The sequence below is a fragment of the Lontra canadensis genome, unplaced genomic scaffold (genome assembly GCF_010015895.1).
Source record: "Lontra canadensis isolate GAN:19392208 unplaced genomic scaffold, GSC_riverotter_1.0 scaffold88, whole genome shotgun sequence".
Taxonomy (NCBI): domain Eukaryota; kingdom Metazoa; phylum Chordata; class Mammalia; order Carnivora; family Mustelidae; genus Lontra; species Lontra canadensis.
Window position 1 is genome coordinate 700,740 of NW_022631082.1, and position 26,165 is coordinate 726,904.

Here is a 26,165-nt window from a genome sequence, read left to right on the forward strand (position 1 = left end):
ACTTCCCAACAGTTAAAATGGTAAATTTTATATTATGAGTATTCTACCACAATTTTAAAATGTATATACTTGGGGCGCCTGGGTGGCTCAGTGGGTTAAGCCCCTGCCTTCAGCTCAGGTCATGATCCCAGGGTCCTGGGATCGAGCCCCACATTGGGCTCTCTGCTCAGCGGAGAGCCTGCTTCCCCCTCTCTCTATCTGCCTCTCTGTCTACTTGTGATCTCTCTCTCTCTCTCTCTCTCTGTCAAATAAATAAATGAAAATCTTTTTAAAAATGTATATACTAAAAAAAAATCAGACTGGGCAATGGAATGGGGTAAGAGAGTGAGGGGCAAGATAGCAGTGGTTGGGGAAGGCCTCTCTGAGGAGAGACACCTGAATAACATAAGATGAGTGTTCCCAGCAGTGGGAACAGCAGGTTCAAAGGTCCTGTGGTGGGATGTGTTTACAGAACAGGAAGCAATAGGCATCGGGCTCCTACTGGGGTGGGGGGATTGGTTCATTTCCTGGGGCTGTTGTAACAAAGTATCAGAAACCAGGTGCAGGTCCCCCACCCCCCCAAAAAAAATCACCACAGAAATCTATTCTCTGGCAGTTCTGGAGGCCAGAAGTTGAAGCTCAAGGTACTGACAGGGTTGGTTGCTTTTGGAGACTGTGAGGGAGAATCCATTCTATGCCTGTCCAGGATCTGGGGGTTGCTGGCTATCCTTGGCATTCCTTGGTTTGCAGATGTAAAGACAATTGTGGTTGGATTTGGGATTCACCATAAATCTACCGGACCTCATCTCCAGATGAGAGTCCTGGATTCCTAATTCCGTCTGCAAAGACCTTTTTTCCGAATAAGGTCAGATTCACAGGTTCCAGAGGTTAGGACATGGTCACGTCTCGTGGGGGCCACCATTCAACCCGCTACGGGTCTAAAAACAGACACAGCAACACAAACCACGTAGAGAAGCTCTCTCGGGCGCCCTGCGAAGTGCTCTCCTACATCATCTCATGACACGCCCAAACGCCAGTACCATGATGTTTCCGTTTCAGAGATGGGGAAACTGAGGCCCGGCAGGTAAGATCACTCACTCCGTGGTGTGTCCCCGCTCGTTAGCCTCCCAGCCAGGGTTCGAACCCCCTTCTGATCGGATTTCAGAGGTTGCACTCTTCATGCGTCCGCCAAGGCAGGGCCCCTGCGGCGCACAACTGCAGGGGGCGCCTTTCCCTCGGTGCCCACCCCCTCCCCAGCAAGTGTGTCTCGGAGGATTCGGCCTCCCCAGCACGCAGCGGGGTCCTCAGCCCGCGCGGCTCGGTCCACAGGGAGCGGCCGGCTAGGGACCCAGGGAATGGGGTCCTAAAGCTATTTCCCTTCCCTCTATCCCTCCCTCCTAATCTAGGGAATGAGGCCATCGCAGTCGTTTATTTATTTGTTTGTTTGTTCCTTGTTTTGTTTTTAAATCTGTGATGCGCCATCGGGAAATCATTTCCGCTTCTGCCCCTGGTGAGGCTCTTGGAAATACTCCCCTTTCAGCCAATGGGGAGCAACGGATTCTGGCAGGGGCTGTGCTTTTCGGTCGGCCCTGCCCCCACTCACCCACCCTGCACACAAAAGCAGCATAATTAACTGTCTCAAGGCAGCCGAGCCTCCGCCAGCTGCGAGCTGGCGAGGAGAAAACACCTCGGAGGCACGGTCCGCGGCGGTGGCAGGGGCCTCGAGCGCGGCCGGCCGAGGGGCCGCCGCCCGCTCGCTGCAGCCGTCCCCCACCTCCGGATGAAAGCGCCCATCTGCGCCGCCACGTTGCTCGGGTGACCTTCCCCGGGTTCGGAGTCCGCCCCTGCGCGCGTCCTCCTCGGATGCTCTGAAGGCCGGGGGACCGCGCTCCGAAGGCGAGGGGTGTCCGGCTGCCTCCGCGCGGGGCTCGCCTTTGTTTGCGCGTAACCGGCGGAGGCCTCCGAGGTGAGTCCCCCTTCCTTTCTCGCAGCCCTGCCCTGCGAGGTCTGTCCTGAGGCATCCGCGGCCGCAAAGCCCCTTCTGGCAGGTGGGGCGGGTTGGAGCAGGCGGGGAGCCGCGGTCTTGTGATTCTCCGGATGGCAACACAGCCATGTCTCCCGGTGCCGGGGAAAACCATCCGCAGGCATACACACCCACAGTCCGCCTTCCGTGCCTACCGTGCACCTGCTCGGCGGAGGACTGCACCATTTTCAGGACGTGCTTAGAGATTAGGCTGATAAAACCCTCAGCCTCTCTCTGAGACGCTTCCTAAGAGACCGAGATGTACACGTCCCATCTCTGTGCATTCCCTATTTATAACACCGTGAGCGGATTTGGAGGGAAAAAAAAAAAAAAAAGACTTGCTAGATGTGTACACAGAGGCTTGCCTATGGGGTGGGAAGGAAGGGAGAAGGCTGAGCACTGATTCCTCCTCCCTTGTCTGAATTTGAATGTGACACACCGGTAATTCAACAGCACAGAGCCGAGCCTCGCAGCCGAGCGGCCCCTCGCCTTGCCTCATTCTCCATCCTCAAACGTGTAGTCGGGATCTTAGGACAGGAGTGTGCAGGGCCCACGGGGACCCACCACACCCCACATTGAGAGGATCGTGGGGCCGGCATGTGTGGCTCCAGGGTCCCGGCTGCAGGTGGGATTGGGGGGGGGGTTGTGCTTCCTGGGGGCTGAGGTCACACTCTGCTCGGGATAAAGAAAACAGATGCAGAGACCTCGCTCTCCCCTGAAAGGAAATTCATTTCCATTGACCCGAACTTTCCCCTGCAGCAAGGTTCTGGTGGTTCTCGCCCCAGGCATAGGAAGAGATTTTTTTTTTTTTTTTTTTTTTTTTTTTGGCGTACTGCGTCTTACTGTCCCTCCTCCATGAATGAATGACGACATTCAGAACGGTGACAAGAATCCAGTGGGAAACTCTCACCCAAGTGTGTGTGGCGGGGGAGGGGGGGTGTCTAATTTTAGTTACCTCTCCCCCGCTGCCTGGCCTTCCCTCTTCCCTCTCCAGACCCCGACCCGACCCGCAACCGCGAGTGCAGACCCCGCCCACGGGGGCTGCTATCCGCGCCCAAACCGTTAGCCTTGCACCGGCTCTGCAGAGGGGTAGCCTCGGCATCTGGAAGGGTGGGGACGGGGGGCGGGGGGAGGGGAAGGCTTAGGTGCTGGCGTGTTCGAATAAAAACCCAGGAGCTGCTTGGAGGATGGGCGGCAAGGACACAGCCAGCCCTCTGTAGTGACTGTCAAGCCCAGCCCGAGTTCCCTTCCCAAGCGTGCAATTAAGACAGGGTTTCTCGACCTCATCTACTGGCAGTTCGACTGGATCGTTCTTGGTCCTGAGGGGGGTGCATCTTGAGCCCCCTGCGGTGTTGAGCAGCATCCCTGGGCTCCGTGCACTTGATCCCAGTAGCCCCCTCCCCAAGCTGGGACACCAAAATGCCTGTAAACATTGGCAAGTGTCTCCTGGGGGGAGGGGCGAGGGCAACATTATCTGCAGTTGGAAGCCACTGGTTTCAAAGCGTGGAACCCATGAAGTTGACCAAGTTTAAGATCCTGGAATGTTATGTCGGAAAAGGTATTACATAAAGCTCCTCTCTAGTGCAACTTTTCGGTTTGCAGATGGGGCTACTGAAGCTGCGAGGGGTGACCGGGGGAGTCACCATTCAGGGTGCTGCCTGTCTCCCCATCCGGTTCCCAGCTCCTCAGAAAAATAAAAACAAAACTTGTGTTTTGTGCTTAGTAAGAATTACGACCCCAGCTTCCAGCCCCAGTCTCTTTCCATGCTGCCGGCCCTAGTCCTGAGGTCGTGGGGTCGAGACCTGCTTCTTTGTTGGGGGTAAAGGAGCAGAGCAGGTAGCCTGGAGAAGGTAGAGGTGGGCTGGGGTCAACCAGGTCCTATTTGAAAGCGTCAGCCCCAGGAACTGGGGTGGCTCAGTTGGTTCAGCACCTGCCTTCGGCTCAGGTCATGATGCTGGGGTCCCAGGATGGAGTCCCGCATCAGGCTCTCTGCACAGTGGGGAGTCTGTTTCTCCCTCTGCCTCTCATCCTGCTTGTGCTCTCTCGCTCTTAATCTCGGTCTCTCTCAAATAAATAAATAAAACTTTTAAAAATCTTTTAAAAGAAACCAAAAAAGAGTCCCAGCGAGGAAGCTTAAGTATATCAGTCACTAACACTTTAGTATAAATGATTTTAGTTGGATTTATTGCTTCCCAGTTTAAATCCAAGGTAAGGGAGGGATGATGAGCCCTAAGGAGAACGGATTTCAGAGCTTCATAGCGAGGTGGGCTGATACCTGGTGACTCAGCCCCTCACCTGGGTTCAAATTCCAGACCCATGTAGTGGTAGTCAGCTCTCTACATCTCTGTTTTCTCACCTGGGACCTGGGGAAACCTCCTTGGGCTCGTCCGTGATTCAGTGTAAGGAAGGATGCAACATTCCGCATGTTGATCTGAAGGGCCACACGTGGGTGGGGGATTGTTAGTACGATGACCGTCCAGTAAGGCTTCCGTTTGGCCCACCTTCAGGGTTCATCTCTGCTTCACGTCAGCGCCTCTCCTCGGTTCTCATGGGGACCACTGAAGCCACGCTCCGGATGGAAAACGTGGATGTGAAGGAAGAATGGCAGGACGAAGGTCTTCCCAGGTACCGCTTCTCTGTCTCCACATCCCACCTGTCGCATTTGCTGGGGGAATACCCACTGCTTCTCTGAGCTGGGGTGTGGGGGACGCTGCCGGTGCATGGGGCCAGGCACGTAACAAATATTTGCTGAATTTTTTTATGATTGATTCCTCACCCCCTCACCTCCACCAAAGCCGCCCGAAACCCCCCATTCCCACGCTGTTTTAAGAGCTCTGATCATTCTTCGACAGCCTTCTCACGACTGTTATGTTCTTACACGTGTTCCCATGAATCCAGGTATTACCACATTTTTTTTTACCTGTGGCAGGCAGAGGGATCTCATCCTACTCCTGCTTAAAACCCCTGCAGGCAGGGGCACCTGGGTGGCTCAGTGGATTAAAACCTCTGCCTTTGGCTCAGGTCATGATCCCAGGGTCCTGGGATGGAGTCCCGCATCAGGCTCTCTGCTCAGCGGGGAGCCTGCTTCTCCCTCTCACTCTGCCTGCCTCTCTGTCTACTTGTGTTCTCTCTCTGTCAGATAAATAAATAAAATCTTTAAAAAAAAAAAAAACCTGTGGGCAGAGACCCTCCCCAGGGAAAATCCCCGTTCACCCTCCCCTCCTTCTTCCATCTCTCTCCCACCACATCCCCTTCACGCCCCTCCAGTTCTAGAAGCTCCTTCCCATTCCTTCCCGGTGCTGACTGTCAGACTTTGCACTTGCTGTTCCCTCTGCCTGGAATGCCCTTCCCAGACACCGTGCTTCCCTTGCTTCCTTCGGATCTCAGCGCACAAGCCTCCCTCCCGGAGGGGACCTCTTGGGGCCATTCATCACCCACTGGCTCAGTCCCTGAATGGTTTCCTTCCTAAACAGCGGCCCCCAAAGACTTCCACATCCTAATCCCCGTGCCCTGCGATTGTTCCCCTGCACGGCAAAGTCACTCTGCAAACGTGATGAAGTTAAGGACCTCAAAATGGGGACATGACCCTGAGCTGTCCCCACGTCATCGCAAGGGTGCTTCCGGAAGCTCGAAGGGAGAGCCTGTTTTCAAACCTTTCCCAGATTCTCCCTTCGAGCTTCCAGAAGGAACCGGCCCTGCCCACACTTTGCCTTCAGCCCCGTGAAGCCGATTTCGGACTCCCTCCGGCCTCTGGAATCGTATGAGAACGAATGTGTGCTGCTGTAAGCCACTAAGTGCACGGTGGTTCTTAGCCACAGGACACTCGGCAAGTCTAATACCTTAAATACGTCACATAAGTATCTTGTTTGTAGTGTTTCCCCCACCAGACCCCCCCCCCCCAGCTGGGGCGTTGGGTTGGACTGCCATTGTATGGCAGCAAGAGGACAGACCCCGGCGCACGGTCGGCGCTCAGTAGCTATTGCGCAAGCGGGCGACGGTCACGGGCAGGAGTAAGACGCCGTGCGAGAAGGGAGTGGAGACATGTGAGCCACCAGGCCTCGTGTCCCTCTGTTTGCTCCTCGGGGCGGCGTGGGGTAAGGAACGTGGTTGGCACAGGCTCCCTTAATCCGATGGCGGGACACTCGGCCCACCTCCGTCCTTCCGTAACAGGGTACCGCAGGGGCTGATGCCCAGGAGCTCATGATGTAACCGTCTCTCTGCAAAAGCACATGGGAAGAGGGTCTCCAGCTCCAGAAAATCCCAGCCGCTGAGGGGCCAAAGACTTCCTTGTGCCTCAGTTTCTGTGTCTGTGAAGCGGGGACGTTAATCCCTCGCTCGCAGAGCCGTTGGGGGACCTGGCTGAGGCGTGCGGCACGAGGCGGCAGGGGTGGGCTGTCCGCGTGAGGCAGGCCACGGAGCGCATAGTCCCCCTCGGACGGGTTTTCTCAGCGGGGCCTTGTTCATCCCGCTCCCTGCCCCCCCCACCACGTAAAAGCCAGCCCCCTCCCAAGCCTTGCTGAGACGAATGGGGCAGCTGCAGATGTGAATTTCAAGTGAGTTTCTCCAGCTGCAGAGGGTCCCTCTCCGGGTTCAGTGGGCCAGTGTCTGCAGCACAGTGGCCCCACTGTGCAGCCGGGGGCGGGAGCCAGTCCTCAGCCGCAGCATCTGCCTTCCTCGCTCCGCAAGATGGGAGAGCAGCTCCTTGCTGGGGCAGCCGGGTGCCCGACCACAGAAGCTCTTCTGTCTGGTGCCCGACAGCCCGCAGTTCTGTTCCTTCCAGCTCAGTGATCCCTCCCCGGAGGCATCGTCCAGCTCAGGGTGCCCGAGGGCTGGCCCCGTGCCCACAGCCCCTCCTGCCACCATGACCTTGTACCATCTTTCTTCACCTCTGCCCCAGAGGGCAGCCCGGAGAGGATGTAGCTCGCCGCTTTTTATCTCCATTCTCTGTAAGGCTCTGCACCCACTGTATGCCAGGCCCTGGGCAAGACACTGGGGACACACGGCAAACAAGACAAGACAGCCTGTGGGGCATTCAGTCTGGGGCAGAAACACACTTTTCCCTTGTGAACTTATAAACTTATAAACCCAATATAAAACTGAAGCTGGGTTCATGGTAGCTGGGGGAATGCCTAGACCTGGGGGCGGGCGTGTCTGACCAGGTTGGAGAGAGTAGAGAGGTTGGGGAGGACACTGGTCCTAAGCTGTGAAGGATGAAGAAGGCTAGGGGTAGGGGCTGAGCATTCGAAGCTCAGAGAGCAGTGTGTGCAAAGGCCCTGAGGCCAGTGGAAGCAGGTTTAGAGATGGACGGAAAGCTGAGGGGGCATCTTGGCCAGCATCTCACAGCTAAGGAGAGGCAGGGACAGGGGGGGACAGATGCCTGACTGGGGTCTCAGTCTGCCCTTCCCTCCACAAGCAAGTGGCCGTGGGTTTTGTTTGTAATTTTTTATTCTGATATTGTTCTAAACTTAGAATAAAAAATTACAAGAATAGTGTAAGGCATATCTGTAGATTTTCCCCAGATTTGCCAATTAGAATTACACTCCCTTTGCTTTCTCCTTCCCTCCCCCATTTCTCCTTCCCTCCTATGTCTCTCCCCTTTCTGTGTCTCTCTCTGTCTCTCCCTCCCTCCTTGGTCTCTCTGCCCCTCTTCCTGTTTGTATCTCTCTGTCCCGGCCTGGGGCCATGCCAGAGCATTCTCTCTCCCACAGCCCAACACACACACGGAGCTGATTTCATGTGGCACCCACCCCAACCGTCCCAAACATGTGTGGCCACTGTGGGTTCAGGGCACGAAGTGGTAGAGGGCTCTGAGCACCACTGCGCCCTCCTCAGCTCTGCCCTTCTCTGTCCTGTGCTCCAGACGAGCCGGCTCATGGCTTCTGGTCTCCTCCTCTGTCCCAGTCTGCTTATGCGGACAAAACAGGGTTCCACTGACAATTACTCTCGCACCTTCCTAGAGGCAGGAAGTCATGTCAGGGGGCCGGCAGTGTTGGGCTCAATGAGGGCTCTTTTCCGGGCTTGTAGTCGGCTGCCCTCTGGCCATGGTCTTTCCTCTGTGCTCACTCCCATGCAGAGAGATCACTCCTGTTGCTCCCCCTTCTTCTTTTTTTTTTTTTAAGATTTTATTTATTTATTTGACAGACAGGGATCACAAGTAGGCAGAGAGGCAGGCAGGGGTGGGGAGGGGGGAAGCAGGCTCCCCGCTGAGCAGAGAGCCCAATGTGGGGCTCGATCCCAGGACTCTGGGATCATGACCTGAGCCAAAGGCAGAGGCTTTAACCCACTGAGCCACCCAGGCGCCCCAGTCGCTCCCGCTTCTTATAAAGCACAACCTGATGGGATCAAGGCCCCCTTTGTGATCTCCTTTAACCTGATTGCCTCTTAAAGGCCCATCTCCAAATGCAGTCACTCTGGGGTTTGGTCCAGTATGTGAATTTGGGTTGGGGGTGGGGAACGTGATTTAGTCTGTAACGTCCTCTTTGCAAAGACCCAGCCCGACTGCGGGGTGTGTAGTTGGGTGGGGGCAGGGCTGTGGTGCCCCCCAAGGCCTGGGGAGCCTCCCTGAGGCTGTGGTGCGGGGGGGGGAACTGGAGGGGGACGAAGGGACAGGGGTGTTGGACCTTACCGAGAAGGCACAATGGCACATCTGTCCGGACATCTAGAAACCACCAAGTGGCCAAGGAGTAACCTTTTAGACCTCTCTGGTTCCCTGGGCTGGGCTTTGGGGATGTCATGCTGTGAGGCCCCAACATTGTCAGCCCAGTCTCGAGCCTCGGAAAAGCCTCCCTCCACCCAGAAAGAGACTGTGTGTTTGCCGTGCACCAGAAACGGCCTCGCCAGCCCCAGAGCAGAGACTGAGGCAGCTGTGCCCAAGTGCAATGCCCTCCAAGTCCTGGAGCACAGGCAGGGCAGGGGGCATGGTCAAAGTGCATCTCCAATTCCCTTGTCTCACGCCCTGGAAATCCAAAGCCAGAGGCTGGAATGTGAGGGCGGACTTGAGCCAGGAGCGGCCTCTGAGGTCTGCCCTGTTGAGCCGCAGAGACGCTCCAAATTGCTGGTGCTCCCGCTGGTCCTCTCCAGCACTCACAGTTTTGCCCTCACCCAGTCTGTTCTTCCAAGAGCTGCTTCTCTGAGGGCCGGGCCCGTGACTCCCCAAAGCAAGATAGGAAGAGGCACAGCACATCCTTGCAGGAGGCCAACAGAGAAAGCAGGAAGCAGCACTCTGGACAGAGGGGTGAGAGGTGCAAAAGCACTGGGGCATAGGAGGCCTTGGTGTGGTAGGGAATGCAACCCCGGAGCCCAACTAGGTGGCAGGAATGGGGTAGAGGGCTCCCAGATGTCATGAGCTGGAAGGGTGCCGGTGAGAGATCTGGATTCCAAACTGCGGGCTGCATGGGACAACAGAGCTGGGTTCTAGAGGCTAGAAATCCAAAGTCAAGGTGTCACCAAGGCCCTGCTCCCTCTGAAGGGGACGCTTCTTCCCTCCTCTCTCAGCTTCTGGGCAGCCTACAATCCTGAGGCTTCCCTGCAGTCTGTCTCGTCCTCATGTGGCCCCATCCCTCGTCTGCGTCCAAATTCCCTGGTTCTCATCCACACGCCGCTCACCAGATTTAGGGCCCCGTTAATCCAGGATGACCTCTTCGTACCATAATTACGTCTGGAGCGGGCTGCCCTCCATCCCTTCCCCTCCTCTCTATCCCCTCCCCCATTACCCATCCCCCTCCCCCATCCTCCATCCCCTCCCCCCCACCCCACTGGCGCCTTTCTGATCTGTTCCTTGTTCTCTCCAAGCTCATTCCTGCCTCAGAGCCTCTGCCCAAATGAAGTGTCCTTGCCCCGGGCTTCCCACGCTGCCAGCCTCCTGCTTTCAGGGATACGTTCAAAAGTCGCCTCCTCAAAGATGCCTTCCCTGACTGCCCACCACTGCACCTCCTCTTCTCCCAATTCTTCTGGCTTATTTGTGGCGAATATCACCCTCGGCTTCCTTCATCTATTGGTTTACTCCATTGTTATCTTTCTCTCCTCCAGTATCAGTCAGCGTCCCTGCAAAGAAGCAGAACCAATAGTTTTCCATTTTCTACATATATGATATATATTACTCATCATATTTATGTTAAAAGTTATACAATAATTACATAACATGTCATATTATATAATTATATATTTATATAGAAACTACTTGGGGCACCTCGGTGGCTCAGTGAAGCCTCTGCCTTCGGCTCAGGTCGTGATCCCAGGGTCCTGGGATGGAGGCCCGCATCGGGCTCCCTGCTGGGCGGGGAGCCTACTTCTCCCTCTGCCTCTGCCTGCCTCTCTGCCTACTTGTGCGCACTCTCTCTGTCAAATCCATAAGTTAAACATCTTAAAAAAACAGAAATTATTTATATTTGTGTTACTGCATTTGTTAATTTACCATTCTTTGTTAACATATACTATTATTATATTTTTATGTTACACGTACAATTATGTGCAATTACATATAATCATATATATAATTACATGTATATTTTATATATAATATATAGAATATATTATATGTTTCCTATATTATTTTGTACATGAGTATGTATCTCTATCTTTATTTTGAAAGAGGGAGCAGGGCAAGGGCAGAGGGAGAGAGAGACTCCCCGCTGAGCACTGAGGCCCCTGCGGGGCTCCATCTCAGGGCCCCCAAGATCATGACCTGAGTCAAAATCAAGATCCGGACGCTTCACCAACTGAGCCGCCCCGGCGCCCCGAGGAGGTATATTTTCCATTTCGCGACTTACTCCAAGGCAGCGGCTCACAGCCTGCGGGGACCGGCGTGTCTGAAATGCCCAGGGCAGTCTGGGGTCGCCCGTGGTAGTGAAGACAAAGCTGCTTCTTTATCGGGGAGACCTGGACGTCTGTCGGTGGCAGGAGACCCGCCTTGTTGAGTGTAGTGTCTTTCCCTTGGCATCCCAGGATGGGGGATGTCCATCCACCAGGCGTCTTGACAGCAGCCCCTGGGTGGTCCATCGACTCACTGTTCCTGCAGCCTGGCCGGGGGGTCTGTCCTCGCTCTGCTCGGGTTGGGGATGTAGCCCGGAGCCCCGACACTCAACATGCCTTTGTTAGTTGAGTGGAAAGGAAGGGCTAGTTCCGTTCCCATTTTACAGATGCGGAAAACCGGCTCAGCGGGAAGGGTGCCACCCACACGCGTCACCCTGAAAAGTGGCAGAGCGGGAGTGTGCTTCCAGGCTCTCTCAGACACCCGCTCCGCCTCCCTGGGGCCTCAGTTTCCCCGTCTGCACCAAGCAGCTAGATGCTTTCCCCACCTTGACCTTTCCGCTGTCACCGGGCCACATTCTGCTAGGTTGTGGCCGACATGTGATTTACGGTGGACCTGTCCAGGGTGGGGTGGCTGCATCACATCCTGACAGCCCGGGCTGCAGAACTGTGCAGCTTCCCTCCGGCAGGGGGAGACGGGGGCAGGACAGGCGGTCCAGAGGCCCAGGCTCCCAGGCTGGTGGATTTTTCCCTGATGTCCCCACTGGGGTCGGTGCACGTGCGCCGAACGAGCACCAGGGGGCGGTAGAGAGCAACGACTGGCTCCGGCTCCGCCCCCGGTTGTAACTCCTCCCCTCCCCCGGGGAGGGGTGGGGGAGGGTGGAGGTCAGAGGCCAGCCTCAGTTTCCTCCTCTGCGCAGTGGGCTCCTCCCTGCCTCCTAGAGGTGCTGTAAGGAGCGGGTATGAACATCCCCAGCCCGCCCGCCGCGGGCGCCCTGCCCGTGCGGTAAGTACGATTCCAGCTCGCCCTGCACGGGAATCGCAGCCGGAGACCGCGGCGGGCGCCCGGCCGGCGGTGGACAGGACCGTAGGGAGCCAGAATGACGTGCCAGCACCCAGGGGAGCGGCCCGCAATCCGCTCCTGGCGCGTGGTTACCACTCACAGACGGCAGGGCCGTGGTTGTAAAAAGACAAAAATCCGAAATGTTTGTGGCTCGTCTCTGATCCGACCGCAAATTAAAGTGTCTTCCAGGGCCGCGTGGGCAGGACGAGACCTGCCGCGGGGCCTCCGCCGTCAGTCTGCCGCCTGGGGTAAGCTGGCAGGTGACAAGTATGTTTCTGGGCTCTGGGGCCCTGGGCTCCGTGGGTCACTCCCGTGGAGCTGCAGACCAGCAGCAGGGACTCTCAGCGGGTGTGTCTGCCTTGTCGGCCTCTTCTGACCTCATTCCAAGCTTGTTTTTCTTTTTTTAAAATTTTTATTTAATATTTGACAGAGAGAGAGAGAGAGAGCACGGGCAGAAGCAGGGGGAGGGGCAGAGGGAGAAGCAGGCGTCCCGCTGAGCAGCAGTTGTGGGCACACAACTCAGTTGTGTTTGGTACATTTATGATGTTAAGCGGCTCTCACCTCTATCGAGTTCCTGAACATTCCACCTCCCCAAAATGAAAACTCGTCCCCCTTGGCAGCCACTTGTTGCCCCCAGCCCCCACAAGCCCCCTTCCCATCCCGTCCGTGGAGGAGCCTGGTCTGGGTGTGTCACATGCATGGGCTCACACCCCGTGTGGCCTCCTGTGTCTGCTTCCCTCCCTGCGCGTCGTAGGCTCGGGATTGGGTCCGGGGCTGCGCGTGGGGGCACCTCGCTCCTGCTGGGGCCGGGTGACCTGCCCGCGCGTGGGGGACACACCGTGTGTATCTGTGCATCTGTCAGTGGACATTTGGGGTGCTTCCACGTTTTGACTGCTGTGACTCCTGTCGCTGTGAACACTGGGGTGTGAGCCTTCGTGTGGACGCGTGTCGTCCCTTCCTGTGGGAATTTCCAGTGCGGCCCTTTGACCTGCATGGGGGCAGAGCGAGGTCCCGTCCTTCCCTTACCCCCCAGACCCTCCACTGCACCTGGGCGGGGAGTGTTTGCTCAAGGAACCCTAGATGTCTGAGGAGTGGGAGGAAGGCGAGCAGAAGAGGGAGAAGCAAACCAGCCCCGTGCCCAGAGGAACAGGTCCTCAAAATGGAAGGAACGCACAGTCCATCCCCTCCTCTCCTGCTGAGTGTCCCAGGTGAGGCAGTGCTTCCCTGGGCCAGCACGGCCTGCGGCTGGGGCCTCTGGGAGCCGCTGGGCTTTGCAAAAGTCCTGCCTCCAACCCAGTATCTCCCAAGAGCAAAGGACCTGCGCGTGGGTCAAACTCCGGCAGCATGAGCGGTCGCTCCCCAAAGGAGCCCAGGTATCGCCAAGGAAAAAAAAAAAAAGGTCTTATTTTGGGGGACCTGCGTGGCCCAGTCGGGTGAGCGGCCGACTCCTGCTTTCGGCTCAGATCGTGGTCTCAGGGAAGCGAGACTGAGCCCCCCGTCGGGCTCCCTGCTCAGTGCAGGGTCTGCTTGTTCTTCTCCCTCGTTCAACCCCTGCTCGCTCTCTCTGTCTCTCTCTCAAATAAATAAATAAATAAAATCTTTAAAAAAGGTCTTATTTTGCAAATCCACGCTGAGCCGAGGATTAAAGGGCTACAAACGCATAGTTGGCGGCGTTATTTAAAAAAGAAAAAAACTTGCCCTTTTAGGGGTCTTAGATTTACAGGGACGCCTGGGTGGCTCAGTCTGACTCGATCTTGGTTTAAATCATCGTCTCCGGGTTCAGAAGGTCGAGCCCCGCGTCCGGCTCCGCACGTAGCGGGCGCTCTGCTCCCTCCCTCTTCCCCTCCCCAACCTCCATACGTCTCTCTAAATAAATAAGTAAAGGGAAGAAGTTTTAGAATTACAGAAGAGTTGCAAAAATATTACAGAAAGTTTCCATATATTCTGTATGTGGCTTGCCCTGTGATTCACATCTTGCCTTAGAAGGGTGCTTCTGTCACAAGTAATAACCCACGTTGACACGTTCTCAGTAAGCAAACTCCACAATCTATTCCGATTTCCTCAGTTTCCCCCAGTGTCCCTTTTCCGTCCCAGGACCCTGTCTCAGGCTCCCACGTGACAGAGTCGTCACGTCTCCTTGGGCTCCTCCGGGCTGGGACTGTTTCTCAGACTTCCCTGGTTTTTGGTGCCCCTTGACGGTGGCTTGGGGGACGGGGCAGGGGTTTGGTAGGAAGCCCCTTCCCTGGATTCGTCTGGGGCTTTTCTCACGGTGAGACCTGGGGGAATGGGCTTGGGGAGGAAGATCCCCGAGTCAAGTGTCCTTCTCCTGACGCCATCTTGGGGGACGGCTTGTCACCCAGACGTTGCCTCAGTCCCCTGGCTGTGGTGAGCAGTCAGGTGTCTCCCCTGCTTGGTCACTCACCCATTTGCATGCCATCCCCCCTCCCCAGCCCATGCTTACAGGAAGGACTCCCTTGACATTCGTTGGACATCTGCACTGAAATTTTGTCTCGTCTCCCTATTTATTTATTCAGTCATTTATTTACATCTTCATGGACTCATGGACGCTCTATTTTATACCTCTGGCTTATAGTCCGATGCCCTGTGATGTATTCTGTCGCTCGAACCGTTCAGGCGCTGACCGCGGCGAGCTCTTTTGGCTGATGGCCGTGTTTCCTCGACAGCTTTTTGCCGCATTTAGTAGCCAAAATTCGTCAGAGACCCAACTCTGCAGGGCCCCCCAGAAAGCACTACGTCTGTTCCAAAGAGAAATTGTGACCCTGCATGAGACCTTCTTTCTCTCTAGGTTTTGGCTTTCTGCCTCCAAGAGGAGGACAGAGCAACCTGATGTCCACGAGACGACCTGAAGGGAGCCCTCCGGCTCTCATGTGTTATGATCTCCCAGCCGACGAGCAGGTGCATTCCGTCCCAGTGACTCCCCAGAACTAACCGAGTCTTTTGCTGTTTGCTCCCTGTGCTCCGGTGGCGGATGTCTGCAGGCCACTCCCAGAAGAGACAGGGATGGACCCTCTTGGCAGCCCCACGGAAGACACGTCCTGTAAGTGTCCCCTTAAGCGTGTGGCAGCGGCCGCGCTATTTCCAGATCTCGTTCTGCCTGAGGCTGAGACTATACCCGGGTCAGAGGCCATGCCTCCCGGGCGGAATGTCAGGGAAGGGGGTTGTTCTGCTCAGAGGCCTGGAGGGAAAATAGCCAGTGTGGGTGAGAGACGTGTGGGCCCGGTCACGAAACTGGCACGCGGTGTTGCTGTGTGTCCTTGAGCTGGTTGCTCAGCCTCTCTGTGCCTCCGAGTGCTTATCTGTTAAATTCAGGTAGTGAGCTTCCTGCAGAAAGGGGCATGTAAGGATTTAATGAGATGACATATATAAAGTGCCCAGGGGTTACCCAGCACAGTCAGTCTTGGGAAGGCTCTGCTGCCCTAAGCACTCAGGAAGGCTCAGGGCTCTGAGGTTCCAGACCCCAGAATTCGGAGATAGGGGGTCCAGGGTAGCGAGAGGAGCTTCCCTGAACATGTGTTCTCCTCCGTGGCATCTGTTCAGAGTCTTGCTGGGGGCCTCCCTTCTGCCTGCATCTCCCCTGTGTGGCTCACCATGGCACCCAACTTTTCAGAGGAAAGACTGACCAGAGAGGGACAGCCACATCCCCAACATCACACAGCACTAAGAGCCAGGTCTGCCTATGAGCCAGAGACAGGGACCAGCTTGTCCCAGTTTTCTGGGGCACCCCAGAGGACCAGTCCTCCTTCTGACCTGAGCACCAGGCTCTGCCTGCTGTTGTCACATCCCCAGATCTTGGGTTCATCCCCTTTCGACCCTGTCTCCTACTTCTGTACAGTGAGGGCTGCGTCATAACGTACCCCCCTTCCTAGGTGTGGCTGGCTGAATAAGAGCCCCCAAAGATATCCAGATCCTAATCCTGGAATCTGCGAATGTGTCCTCACATGGCCAAAGGGACTTTGCCGATGAGATTTATTTAGTACAGGAGATGGAGAGGACATGCTGGTTAATTTTATGTGTCCACATGGCCGGGCCACAGTACCCAGAGATGTGGTCAAGCATTATTCTAGATGTTCCCCCTGAGAGTCACTTTTTTTTTTTAAGATTTTATTTATTTATTTGTCAGAGAGAGAGAGAGAGAGCACGAGCACAGGCAGACAGAGGCAGAGGGAGAAGCAGGCTCCCTGCTGAGCAAGGAGCCCGATGTGGGACTCGATCCCAGGACGCTGGGATCATGACCTGACCTGAAGGCAGCTGCTTAACCAACTGAGCCACCCAGGCGTCCCTGAGAATCACTTTTTTCATGAGATTAACATATCGATGAGTGAATGTTGAGTAAAGCAGATTGCACCATAATGTGGGTGGGCTGCATCTAATCAGTTGAGGGACGTTAAGAGGTGGAAGACTCAGGTGTGGTTCATCCCGGGACAAAATCCCTCTTCAGCTGTGAACGTGTGACACCCAACAGGTTCTCTACTTCCAAAATACGATGATGGGACAGGTCGGGGATAAACAGCCTCATTCCAAAAAGGAGAAATGGGAGGGAAGAAAAAGATCATCCGTCCCAGCGAGTCCGAAGCTTGGCAGGACATATTTTGTTAGGCTTTTTTTCTTTTTTAAGTGCAAATTCTATTGGATTTTAAGGCTGGAGAACAACGCTCTTTGGCTCAGTGCTCTTTCCTGCAGGCCCGCCGGAGGCATCGCCACTGCCTAGCTTCCCTGCTGGGGGAGAGTGTTGTGTGGACACCCCCAGGCTCCCTGCCACCGTGCTGTGACCTGCAGCTCTACCCGCTCAGGGAGCAGGAGCCCTGTTTCCAGCTTAGGGCTGGAGAAATTGAAAGGAAAAAGAAAAGTGAGGAGCTCGTCCATTTACTTACGGATCCCTGAATGTGGGCTCTCCCACGGGCTCCTTTACTTTGTGCTCACTGTCCACCAATGAAGCTGGGGGTGACTTCCCAAGGGAGGGTAGACTCTTTCCCTCTAGCTGGCTTGGGGACTGCAGGTGGGGGGCCCTTTCCTCGAACAGAAGGTAACCTCCATCACCCCCGTGAGGCCAGCTCTTCACAGCTCGCTGTGGGATCCGCTCTAACCCCTGCGGGGCAGCCAGGGTGGAGAGGGACGTCGTTTTTACAAGGAGACCAGAGTCCCAGCTAGGACTGTCCAGGAGAAAGCAGCTCAAACCATGAGGCACGCCCATCCTGACCAGCTCCGGAGAGATCTGGAAGGACCCACCCCCTCCGGGCCTCAGTTTGCTCACCTGATAAAGGGCGTAATAACAGAACTTGCCTCACACGGGTCTTGCCCAGTTGCAACCTGAGAGCACTTCGCAGAGGGCCTGGCTCACGTGGCGTGGTCCGTGTCGGTCATTAAAGAGGTGAACATCACGGGGAGGTAACAAGTAGCACAGGGGACGTTCTCTGCTGCCGTATCCAGAGGCAACAGCGCTTGCAGATACTGGCGGGTCCAGAGCGGGGAAGGCTGCCCGGGGGCTGGTCCGCGGCCGCCCATGTGACCCTGACCCAACTCCCCCCGCGTTGAGGCCCATCCGGCAGACAGAGAGGCGATGTGTGTGCAGGGTAGAATGTTGCAGCCTTGAACCCTGCCTGCCCCAAAGGATGGCCTCTGACTTCTGACCATTCCACACGATGGGGCGGAGCTCTCTCCAGGTCAGGAGAGGGGGAGGGGGACAAGGAAAGAAGAAGTGACAATGACTTCATCTCATTTTCCTGTTTTCTGAACAGCCCCTCCCAACACCTTGAACTTCAACGGAGCTCATCGGAAGCGGAAGACGCTGGTCGCCCCGGAGATCAACATCTCCCTGGACCAGAGCGAGGGCTCCCTGCTGTCCGACGACTTCCTGGACACCCCTGACGACCTGGACATCAACGTGGACGACATCGAGACCCCCGACGAGACTGACTCGCTGGAGTTTCTGGGGAACGGCAACGAGCTAGAGTGGGAAGGTGAGGCCCAGGCCGCTCGATCCATGCCCTCGGGCTCAGGTGGGCCGGGGCCACCAACCGGGGCTCCCAGAGCAGTGCCCAGAGCGTGCGTCCCCTGCTGCGATGCCCCACGCATTTCTCCGGTGGACTTGTGGGGTTTTTGTGGCTTTTCCGTGGTTCTCAAATGTGACCGAGTCTGAAGTGAAAGGTTTCCCACTGATGGCACAGGTGTGTGGGGGGACAATTTGTGCAGGAGCAGGTCCTGACCGGGGGGCTGGGAGGGTGGCGGGGATATGGCAGGAGAGGTGGCGTCCGGCTGGCAGGAAGACGGATGCTAGACAACATGTGCACAAGCTCGTTGCTGTTGGTTGCTGGTGCTAAGAGGGAAGTAGGGTGAGGGGTTGGGACAGGACGAGGGGTGCAGGGGTCTCGCCTGAGGGGCAGTCCTGCCCCAGGGGTCATGGGGCCATGTCTGGGAATGTCTGGGGCTGTCACACTGGGAGTGCCCCTGGCATTGAGTGGGGGGCCCAGGAGACCCACTCAGCACCCAGGATGCCCCGAATTTTCTGCAGTGCCAAGAGGGAGAAGAATTAGTGTTACCAGTTTGTTTGTTTATTTTTAAAAGATTTTATTTATTTATTTGATGGGGGGTGGGGCAGTGGGGAGAGAGAAAGCAGGAGCAGGAAGGAAGGGCGGAGGCAGAGGGAGAAGCAGGCTCCCCGCTAAGCAGGGAGCCCGATACAGGGCTCCATCCCAGGACCTTGGGATCATGACCTGAGCTGAAGGCAGACGCTTCACTGACTGAGCCCCCCAGGCGCCCCTGGTGTTACCTCTTTAGATGTTTTCTGGAATTCAGCCGCGCCCAGCCCTGGGCTTCCTGGCGCTGGGGGTTTCCATCACTGCTCCGACCTCCCTGCGTAGTATAGGTGTTCAGAGGCTCTGAGTTCAAAACCAACAGAGTGTTCTGCGAGGCCAGCAAAGGGGGAGCCCCAGAGGGCTTCCTGGAGGAGGCAGCATTTGGGCTGAGCCATGGAGGGAGAGTAGGAGGGGCAAACGGACAGGCAGGGCCTCCGGGCAGGGAAAAGCACATGGACTAGTGTTACGGGAGAAAGATGAGGGTCACGCGTCCACCGGCAGCAGGGGAGAGGGGACCAGGCGAGAGGACAAAAGGTCTGGACTCAGGCATCCCTTATGCTCACCCCGGCCTCCTTCCAGATGACACCCCCGTGGCTGCCGCCAAGAACATGCCTGGGGACAGCGCAGACCTGTTTGGGGACGGTGCAGCGGAGGACGGCAGTGCCGCCAATGGGCGCCTGTGGAGGACAGTGATCATCGGAGAACAGGAGCACCGAATCGACCTGCACATGATCCGGCCCTACATGAGGGTAGTGACCCACGGAGGTGAGAGCGCAGCCCTCGGGCTCCTCCTGGCTCCTGTCAGCCAACTGCAGATCCTCAGAGACCCTCTGTGGACCTCAGTCTCTTCATCTGAGCCGTAGGGATGTTAAGTCTCTGGGGCAGGGACGTGGGGCAGGCAGGGACAGGCTGGGCGCACTCAGGGGTTTGCTAGCTCCCCCAGCCAAGGTGCTGGGACTCGGAGCTGTACCCTCTGGGAGGGGGTCTGGCTGTCGAGGAGGTGGGGGCCTGGGCTAGAGCAGGGGCCAGCTCAGAGCGCCAGCCACTCCCTGGCCGCCTCTCCCCAGGGTACTACGGCGAAGGTCTCAACGCCATCATCGTGTTTGCCGCCTGTTTCCTCCCGGACAGCAGCTCCCCCGACTACCACTACATCATGGAGAACCTCTTCCTGTAAGTGGCCCCCGACCCCACTCCGTCTCACGCCCACGGTTCCGTCAGCGGCTGGAATGGGCCATCATCACCCCCAGCCTCGGGGCCCAGCGCTTCCTACGGAAAGACAGAGTCCACACTCAGCTGGCCCTGGGGGGAGGGGCTGTGGCTGCTCAGGCTACAGGGGCAGCACCTGAGACCCAGGGAGGTTACGTCACCGGGCCAGGGACCCCCGGGTGAAATTGCGGGATGACAGACACCGACGCCAGCCCTGGCGGGTCCCAGAAGGGGCTCCGTGATCACGATCACTTCTATGTGCGTTCTTGGGAAGATTCCCTTCTTACCAGGTGGGACTGGGGTGCCGGCTGGTTCAGAGGATGACCGGTCAGAGCAGGAAGAAGCCCCAGAAACCAGGGAGCCCCCACCCCACCCCACCCAGCTTACAGGTGGGGAAGTAGACGCTGAGCCAGAGGAAAGGATTTTTCTAAAATCACTCAGGGAGGGTGGAGGCAGGAACAGGCCCGAGACCCCTCACGTCTGTCCACTGGACTGTCCAGTGGGGGGGTGTACGTTCCCTGGGCTGTACCCGGGGCTGTGATACCAGCCCCGTGTCCAGATTCCCGGAGATACTAATGAGCTCATGCCTGTAAAACACGTGGTGCCTAATAAGTGCTCCATAGGGCAGAGAGTGGTTCTATGCGCTATGGTTCTGCGCACTGACACTGATATTGAGGGCAGGGGCTAGGATGGCCACGCACACAAAAGCATGTGTCCCAGGGTTGCATCACAGGGGGCCGAGGCTCCCTAACTCTGTCCCCCCCGCCCCCGTCTCCGTGCCCCCCCCGCCCCCGTGAGCAGGTACGTCATCAGCAGCCTGGAGCTGCTGGTGGCGGAGGATTACATGATCGTCTACCTGAACGGCGCCACGCCCCGCCGCAGGATGCCGGGCATCGGCTGGCTGAAGAAGTGTTACCAGATGATCGACAGGAGGTACGTGCGCGCCAGGCTGCGGGGCGCCCCGGGGTCCCCTGGGAGGCGGCGCGGTCCTCACCCCGCCCCCCCCTCCGAGGACCACAGCGGGCGGTCCGAACCCGGGCGCCCCGGGAGATGGTTCGGGAACGGGAGGTGGCTCGGGGACTAGACGTGAGGGCGGCCCTTCACAGGCTGGGCGCAGGGCCCAGCCTCACAGCCAGCGACCCCCCACCCTGAAAACCGAGCCAGCAGTCAGCGGGGAGCACCGGGGAGGCGGCACCTGTTAGCTCCGCCCTCTCCGGGGCCTTTCCTCTGCCCCCCCAGATTGCGGAAAAACCTGAAGTCGCTCATCATCGTGCACCCGTCCTGGTTCATCCGCACGGTGCTGGCCATCTCCCGCCCCTTCATCAGGTAACCACTGCCTCCGCGCCCGCCCCTCCGGGTTGTGCGCGTCCGCTGTTGTCATCTGTATTGGGCACTGCTCTGCGCCGACTGTGTATTACTGCTTTTTTGTTTCAAGATTTTATCAGAAAGAGAGAGCGCTTGCGCGTGCGCACAAGCAGGGGGAGCATCAGGCAGAGGGAAGGAGAAGCGGGCTCCCCGCTGTGCCGGGAGCCCCATCCGGACCCTGAAAATAGGACCTGACGCTTTAACCGCCTGAGCCACCCAGGCGCCCCTGTACTGTTGCTGTAAACCGTTTCCAGTCCCATGTGTTGTTATTAAGGGAGGAACACAGGAAAAACACTAGCAGGCAGCCCTCGCGTGGTAAGTGCTGGAAACCTTTCCACGTTTACACCCACCACCTGAGGGGCTGGCTGATGCTGTCGCTATCCCATGGCACGGGCGAGGGAACTGGGGCTCAGAAGGGTCACGGGACCCAGCCAGGATGGTGCAGCCAGGTCGCTAGCCCACCCCAGCCGCCCAGAAGTGAGTCCCTCTCCGTCCGCTCCTGCGTCTGCGAGGGGACCCTGAGGATACCAGGAGGGTCCGAGCCCCTCCCAACAATAATATCACTAGCAGGGGGTGCTGGGGGGCCCTCGAGAGCACCTCAGCTGTGATGATTCCCTGCAAGGACTTGCAGAACGCAGAGCTGTTACCGTTTGCCACGGAGACGGGACACAGATGGAAGGTGGCCAAGGACAAATGTGTCCGCTCCCGCAGGCGGGTAGCCAAAGTCCTCAATCGTCCTTGTGATGATGTGTGACGATAACAGAGGAAGGATCTTGCTCTCCTAGGGTTTCATCAGGGTTTAGCCCCCCACCCCACCATGGAGTCTCGGTTCCTTCTTTGCAAGGGGCGGGGCTTGAGCGCCCCAACCTGCCGGTTAACCCTTTATTGCACCATGTAAAAGCCCCTGTTGTGCAGATCAAGTAAAACAAAATCAGTCGTGTGAAACGCCCCAGTCAGTCACATAAACCCGATATTTAACTTACCGTGATTCAAAGCATTGAATCGAATCGAGATCCTTCAAGGAGCGCCCGGCTGCCGTGAGCAGTAGAGCCCAGGTCCAGCTCTCCATCTCAGGATTGTGAGTTCGAGCCCCATCTGGGGCCTAGAGATTGCTTACGTAAATAAACCTAAAAAAAAAAAAGAGACCCTTCCCGTCCACATTCCCGGGCAGTGATGTGTGATGAGCTTGAGGGAGGGGCCGCCCTCAGAAACCGTCGCGCTCTCAGCATGAACACTTTGCCAGGAGGTGACCTCAGCCGGTCTGTGTTTAAAGACCCGCCAGCACCTTCAAATATTCGTGTACTAGAAAAATCAGGTGAGTCATACGCTCATCACGGGCCGTGTGTGTAGTGATGAACCCCCCTGGGGAAGCGGGGGGCAGGCTCAGAGTCTAACAGAAGACCACGCTGCTGTCTATCCCCTAACTGGGAACCAACACTTGGTTTGAAGGCAGGTAGCTCTCTCACTCGTGATTGCTTTCCCACCGCGGATATGGGGGGTCGCATTTTGAGGTTTCACAGCAAAAGAAGGAAGCGGGAGAGAAAAGTGAGCTTCCCCATTTACAAGCCGAGGAAAGCAGAGACCATTCTGAGCCCCGGGCGGCCCTGCGGGTGTGTGATCAGAGCGCTGGGGGTGCCCCTCGCCCTGGTGAGGAGTTCTGCCTCCCAGGGTCCTCCCCACCCCCGCCCGTGAGACAGGAGGCTGACCCCACAGGCAGACAGAGCCTTGTCACCACGGGGATTCGGACATCGGTATCCGAGGACAGACATGGTGGTGGGCGTCACCAGGTGGCGGCAGCCGGACTTTCCACCCGTATTCCTAGCCCGGCGCTTGGAGCAGCAGGTGCGGTCTCTGCACACCCTAAAACCCTTACTAACAAATCAGCTTGGTCCACCCTCCGAGCCGGCTGGGCCGGGCAGTATGGACACGATTCTTGCCTGTCTGAGGCTCAGTCCCTGCCCGCGGGCCCTTCTTGTGACAACAGGAGGGAGACCCCGGGCTCCAAAAATAACCGGGTTGGTTTCTCTTTTTATTAAAAAATGTTTTGAACCGCACAAAAGCAGTTGCCGCTGCTCACCCCGCCGCACACGGCCGCGTGGTGACTCTCCGTGGGGAACGTCTGTCGCGCCTCACCGGTCACCAGCGGCCTTCTGCCGAGCGACGGCTTGCTTTTCCCCTGATGGACACCGTGAACCGTGTAATTCATCACGTGTCTCCCTTCACATCGGCCGCGGGAAAGCCGAGCCGCATTTTTATCTCATCCCTACAAATAGATAGGAAGCGCCGTAGCACTCTTCGGTAGATGCTGGGCTCTGTCTTACATTTATTTTTATACTGTTGCTCGATGACTTTTATTTTCTGTAGGGCTGTATTCTGCAGGTCTTCTCAGAAAAATTGTTTGACCTTGAAAAAAAAAGCATATACTGCATTGTAGCAAACTTGGGTGTAATTAAATCTTTAAAAAATAATAGTAACCAGGAGTTCAAAGCAGCAGCTGGTGACAAAGCTCAGCAGGGACTCTGCCCTTGACCCTGGGTGCTGCTCTGTCCACCCCACAAGGGCCAGGGGTAGAGGCTAGCCTGGGCAGGGACAGAGGTTTGATGGAAGGTGCTCAGGGCACCCCTGCTGGCCGGCGCTCCTTCCGGGCCTGGGCTGCAGACCTCTCCCTCCTCCTCCTCCTGCCAGTGTCAAATTCATCAACAAGATCCAGTACGTGCACAGCCTAGAAGATCTAGAACAGCTCATCCCCATGGAACACGTGCAAATCCCGGAGTGCGTGCTACAGTGAGTGTCCCATCTGCCGTGTGAGTGTCCCCACCCCCATACCCCATGCCCCTCTCCCCAGGGTCCCGCACCTCCCCTCTCGCACACCCGGGAACCAGACATGAGTGGGAGCCGCAGAGCAGAGGGAAACGCAGTGAAACACGTGCACGTGAGATGAGAGGCCACGTGGTCCCTCGAGCCACGGCCCACAGCTTGTTTTACCAATAAAGTTTTATCGGCACAGCCATGCCCATCCACGGACGGATCTGCTGTGGCTGCTTCCGAGCTACGTCTGAATGAGTAGCTGTGGCTGAAACTGGCCTACAAACTGGAGAATATCTACTCTCCAGCCTTTTATAAGAGGACGGCCCTGCCGAGGGGACATGTCAGCGAGGCTGCTGCTCTCTAACGGGCCATGTAGTTGCTGGGGCTGAATCAGGCCAAAAAAATAAAAAATAAAAATCTGCTGAATTATTTCTACCAGATGCTGGAATATGCCAGCAAGACAGGTATTCCCTGCTCGGCGGGGGTGGGGGGCTGGGGGCTTGCCCAGCTGCTGCAGGAGACGGGACAAAGACCATCAGACTGTCCTCTGTGGCTGTCTCTCGGCTCCGACGCCCGGCGTGTAATTCAGACCTGAGATTGTTTCTCCGTTCCCGAGAGGAAAGGGAGTCGCCGGGCAGTGCGCCGAGGCGGGGAGGAGGGCTGCGTCTGATGCATTTTTACGTTCTCTCTTCCAGGTACGAGGAGGAGAGGCTCAAGGCCAGGAGAGAGAGGTCTGTGCAGGGGGGTGGGGGGGTCGCGCCAGGGTGGGGTCAGGGCTGGGGCTGGGCCCACAGTGAGGGGGCAGCTGGTGGCCTCGGCTCAATGGGGACCAATCACTCACACACTCTCTCTCTCACACACACACACACACACACACACACGTGCGTGTGCGCATGCGCACGTCCTTGTTGGGGGCTTTGAATCAGACCGGGGTTCCGATCCAGCCTCCCCCACTGGTTTTGTGGGTCAGTTTTCCTCCGTAGCATAACCGTGAACGGTGGTCTCAGGACCTCCGGGTTATTGCACCCCCACCCCCCAGAGAGGGCCGGGCCAGGATTCTGGACAGCGTCTTACAGCCCCAGGATCCAAGGTTCAGAGAGGGCAAGGCACCTGCCCAAGGCCACACAGCAAGTCTGGGAGAGGGTTGGGGCTCTCTGTCCTGGCTAGGCCCTTGCCTGCCTCGGGGAAGCAGGTGGCTTAGACAGAGTCCTGGTCCAGAGGGTCCTTGAAAGGCAAAGGAGAGGGACACCTCAGCGAGTAAGGAGAGCAGGCCCTGTGGTGGGGTGAGTGAGGCGGGCGAACGAGCCTCGTCAGGAGAAGAGGCGTGGTGGCCTCCCACGGTGTCGTTTGGTAATGACAAGCCGTGGGCCACATGGAGGAAGGCCGAGAGCAGGGGGGACACACCAGCCTGAGCCTTCTCCTCTTCCCTAGCCCCCCCAGCCTTCCATCCTCTCTCTCGATCAGTGTTTCACTGTAGTAAAATACACACCACATGAAACTCCCCATCTCCGTCTCTCTCTGTCCGTCTCCCCGAGGGGGGCCCCCTGGCCTCCCATGCCTTAGCCAAGGAGGGAACAGAGGCCAGCCCCGCAAGCCAGAGTCAGGGCACAGGGTGACAGCGTCCGCGGGACAAGGGCCACGGGGTGAGGGCACGAGGTGTCTGGGAGGACGAGCTGGGATCAACGTTCAGGGTCTCTCCTCCCTGTGATGCCCCCACTTACACCCCCTTCCCCATGGCTGCCTCTGCCGTCAGTAACCCTGGGGGATCTCTGCACCCTCGGGGCCTCCCACACCTGCCCTCAGGGGCCTCAGTGGGCCATGCAGGCTTGTCACCTTTGCTGTCTCCCTCTGTCCCCAGCGCCAGGCCGCCACCAGAGTTCGTCCTGCCCAGGTCCGAGGAGAAGCCAGAGGCAGCTTCGGCAGAGGACAGGTGAGTGTGCGGGTGACCACGGGCGAGGCTGCGAGACCCCGAACGGCCGGTAAGAGTGACTACAGCATGACGGGGACTGGGAGCACCGTGGCGATGGCCAGCATGAGTGGGTGCTCGGAGTCGGGGGTCCCTCTCCCGTCCACCTTGGGCCAGCCCCACAGGGACACCCACAGAGGCCAGCAGTTCCACTGAAATGAACTGTCGCGGCACTCGGCCGGCTCCGTCCCACACCGGGACTCTTGATCTCGGGCTGTGAGTTCGAGCCTCATGTTAGGAGTAGAGAAAACTTAAAAAATAAATAAATAAAATCTTTAAATATAAATAAACTGGGGCACCTGGGTGGCTCAGTGGGTTAAGCCTCTGCCTTCGGCTCAGGTCATGGTCTCAGGGTCCTGGGATCGAGCCCCGCATCGGGCTCTCTGCTCAGCGGGGAGCCTGCTTCCCCCTCTC

At 57.3% G+C, this 26,165-nt stretch overlaps 1 protein-coding gene across 3 annotated transcripts in view; it reads left to right on the forward strand.

Moving 5' to 3' along the window:
- Positions 1 to 969: 969 nt before the first annotated feature.
- The window catches only part of ATCAY (ATCAY kinesin light chain interacting caytaxin), a 29,108-nt gene continuing 3,912 nt past the window's right edge, over positions 970 to 26,165 (forward strand). Inside the window, exons 1-12 of one of the 3 annotated variants that reach the window (XM_032883563.1) lie at positions 970 to 1,063; positions 1,386 to 1,945; positions 4,510 to 4,627; positions 14,813 to 14,871; positions 17,570 to 17,791; positions 18,986 to 19,171; positions 19,474 to 19,576; positions 20,414 to 20,545; positions 20,852 to 20,938; positions 23,663 to 23,761; positions 24,481 to 24,516; positions 25,644 to 25,715. In XM_032883563.1, the coding sequence (XP_032739454.1) occupies positions 4,551 to 4,627; positions 14,813 to 14,871; positions 17,570 to 17,791; positions 18,986 to 19,171; positions 19,474 to 19,576; positions 20,414 to 20,545; positions 20,852 to 20,938; positions 23,663 to 23,761; positions 24,481 to 24,516; positions 25,644 to 25,715 (1,073 nt within the window). In that variant the 5' untranslated portion in view covers positions 970 to 1,063; positions 1,386 to 1,945; positions 4,510 to 4,550. Of the gene's footprint in view, positions 1,064 to 1,298; positions 1,946 to 4,509; positions 4,628 to 14,812; positions 14,872 to 17,569; positions 17,792 to 18,985; positions 19,172 to 19,473; positions 19,577 to 20,413; positions 20,546 to 20,851; positions 20,939 to 23,662; positions 23,762 to 24,480; positions 24,517 to 25,643; positions 25,716 to 26,165 lie in introns of those variants that run through there. The other 2 variants (XM_032883566.1, XM_032883564.1) reach the window with 2 other exon arrangements.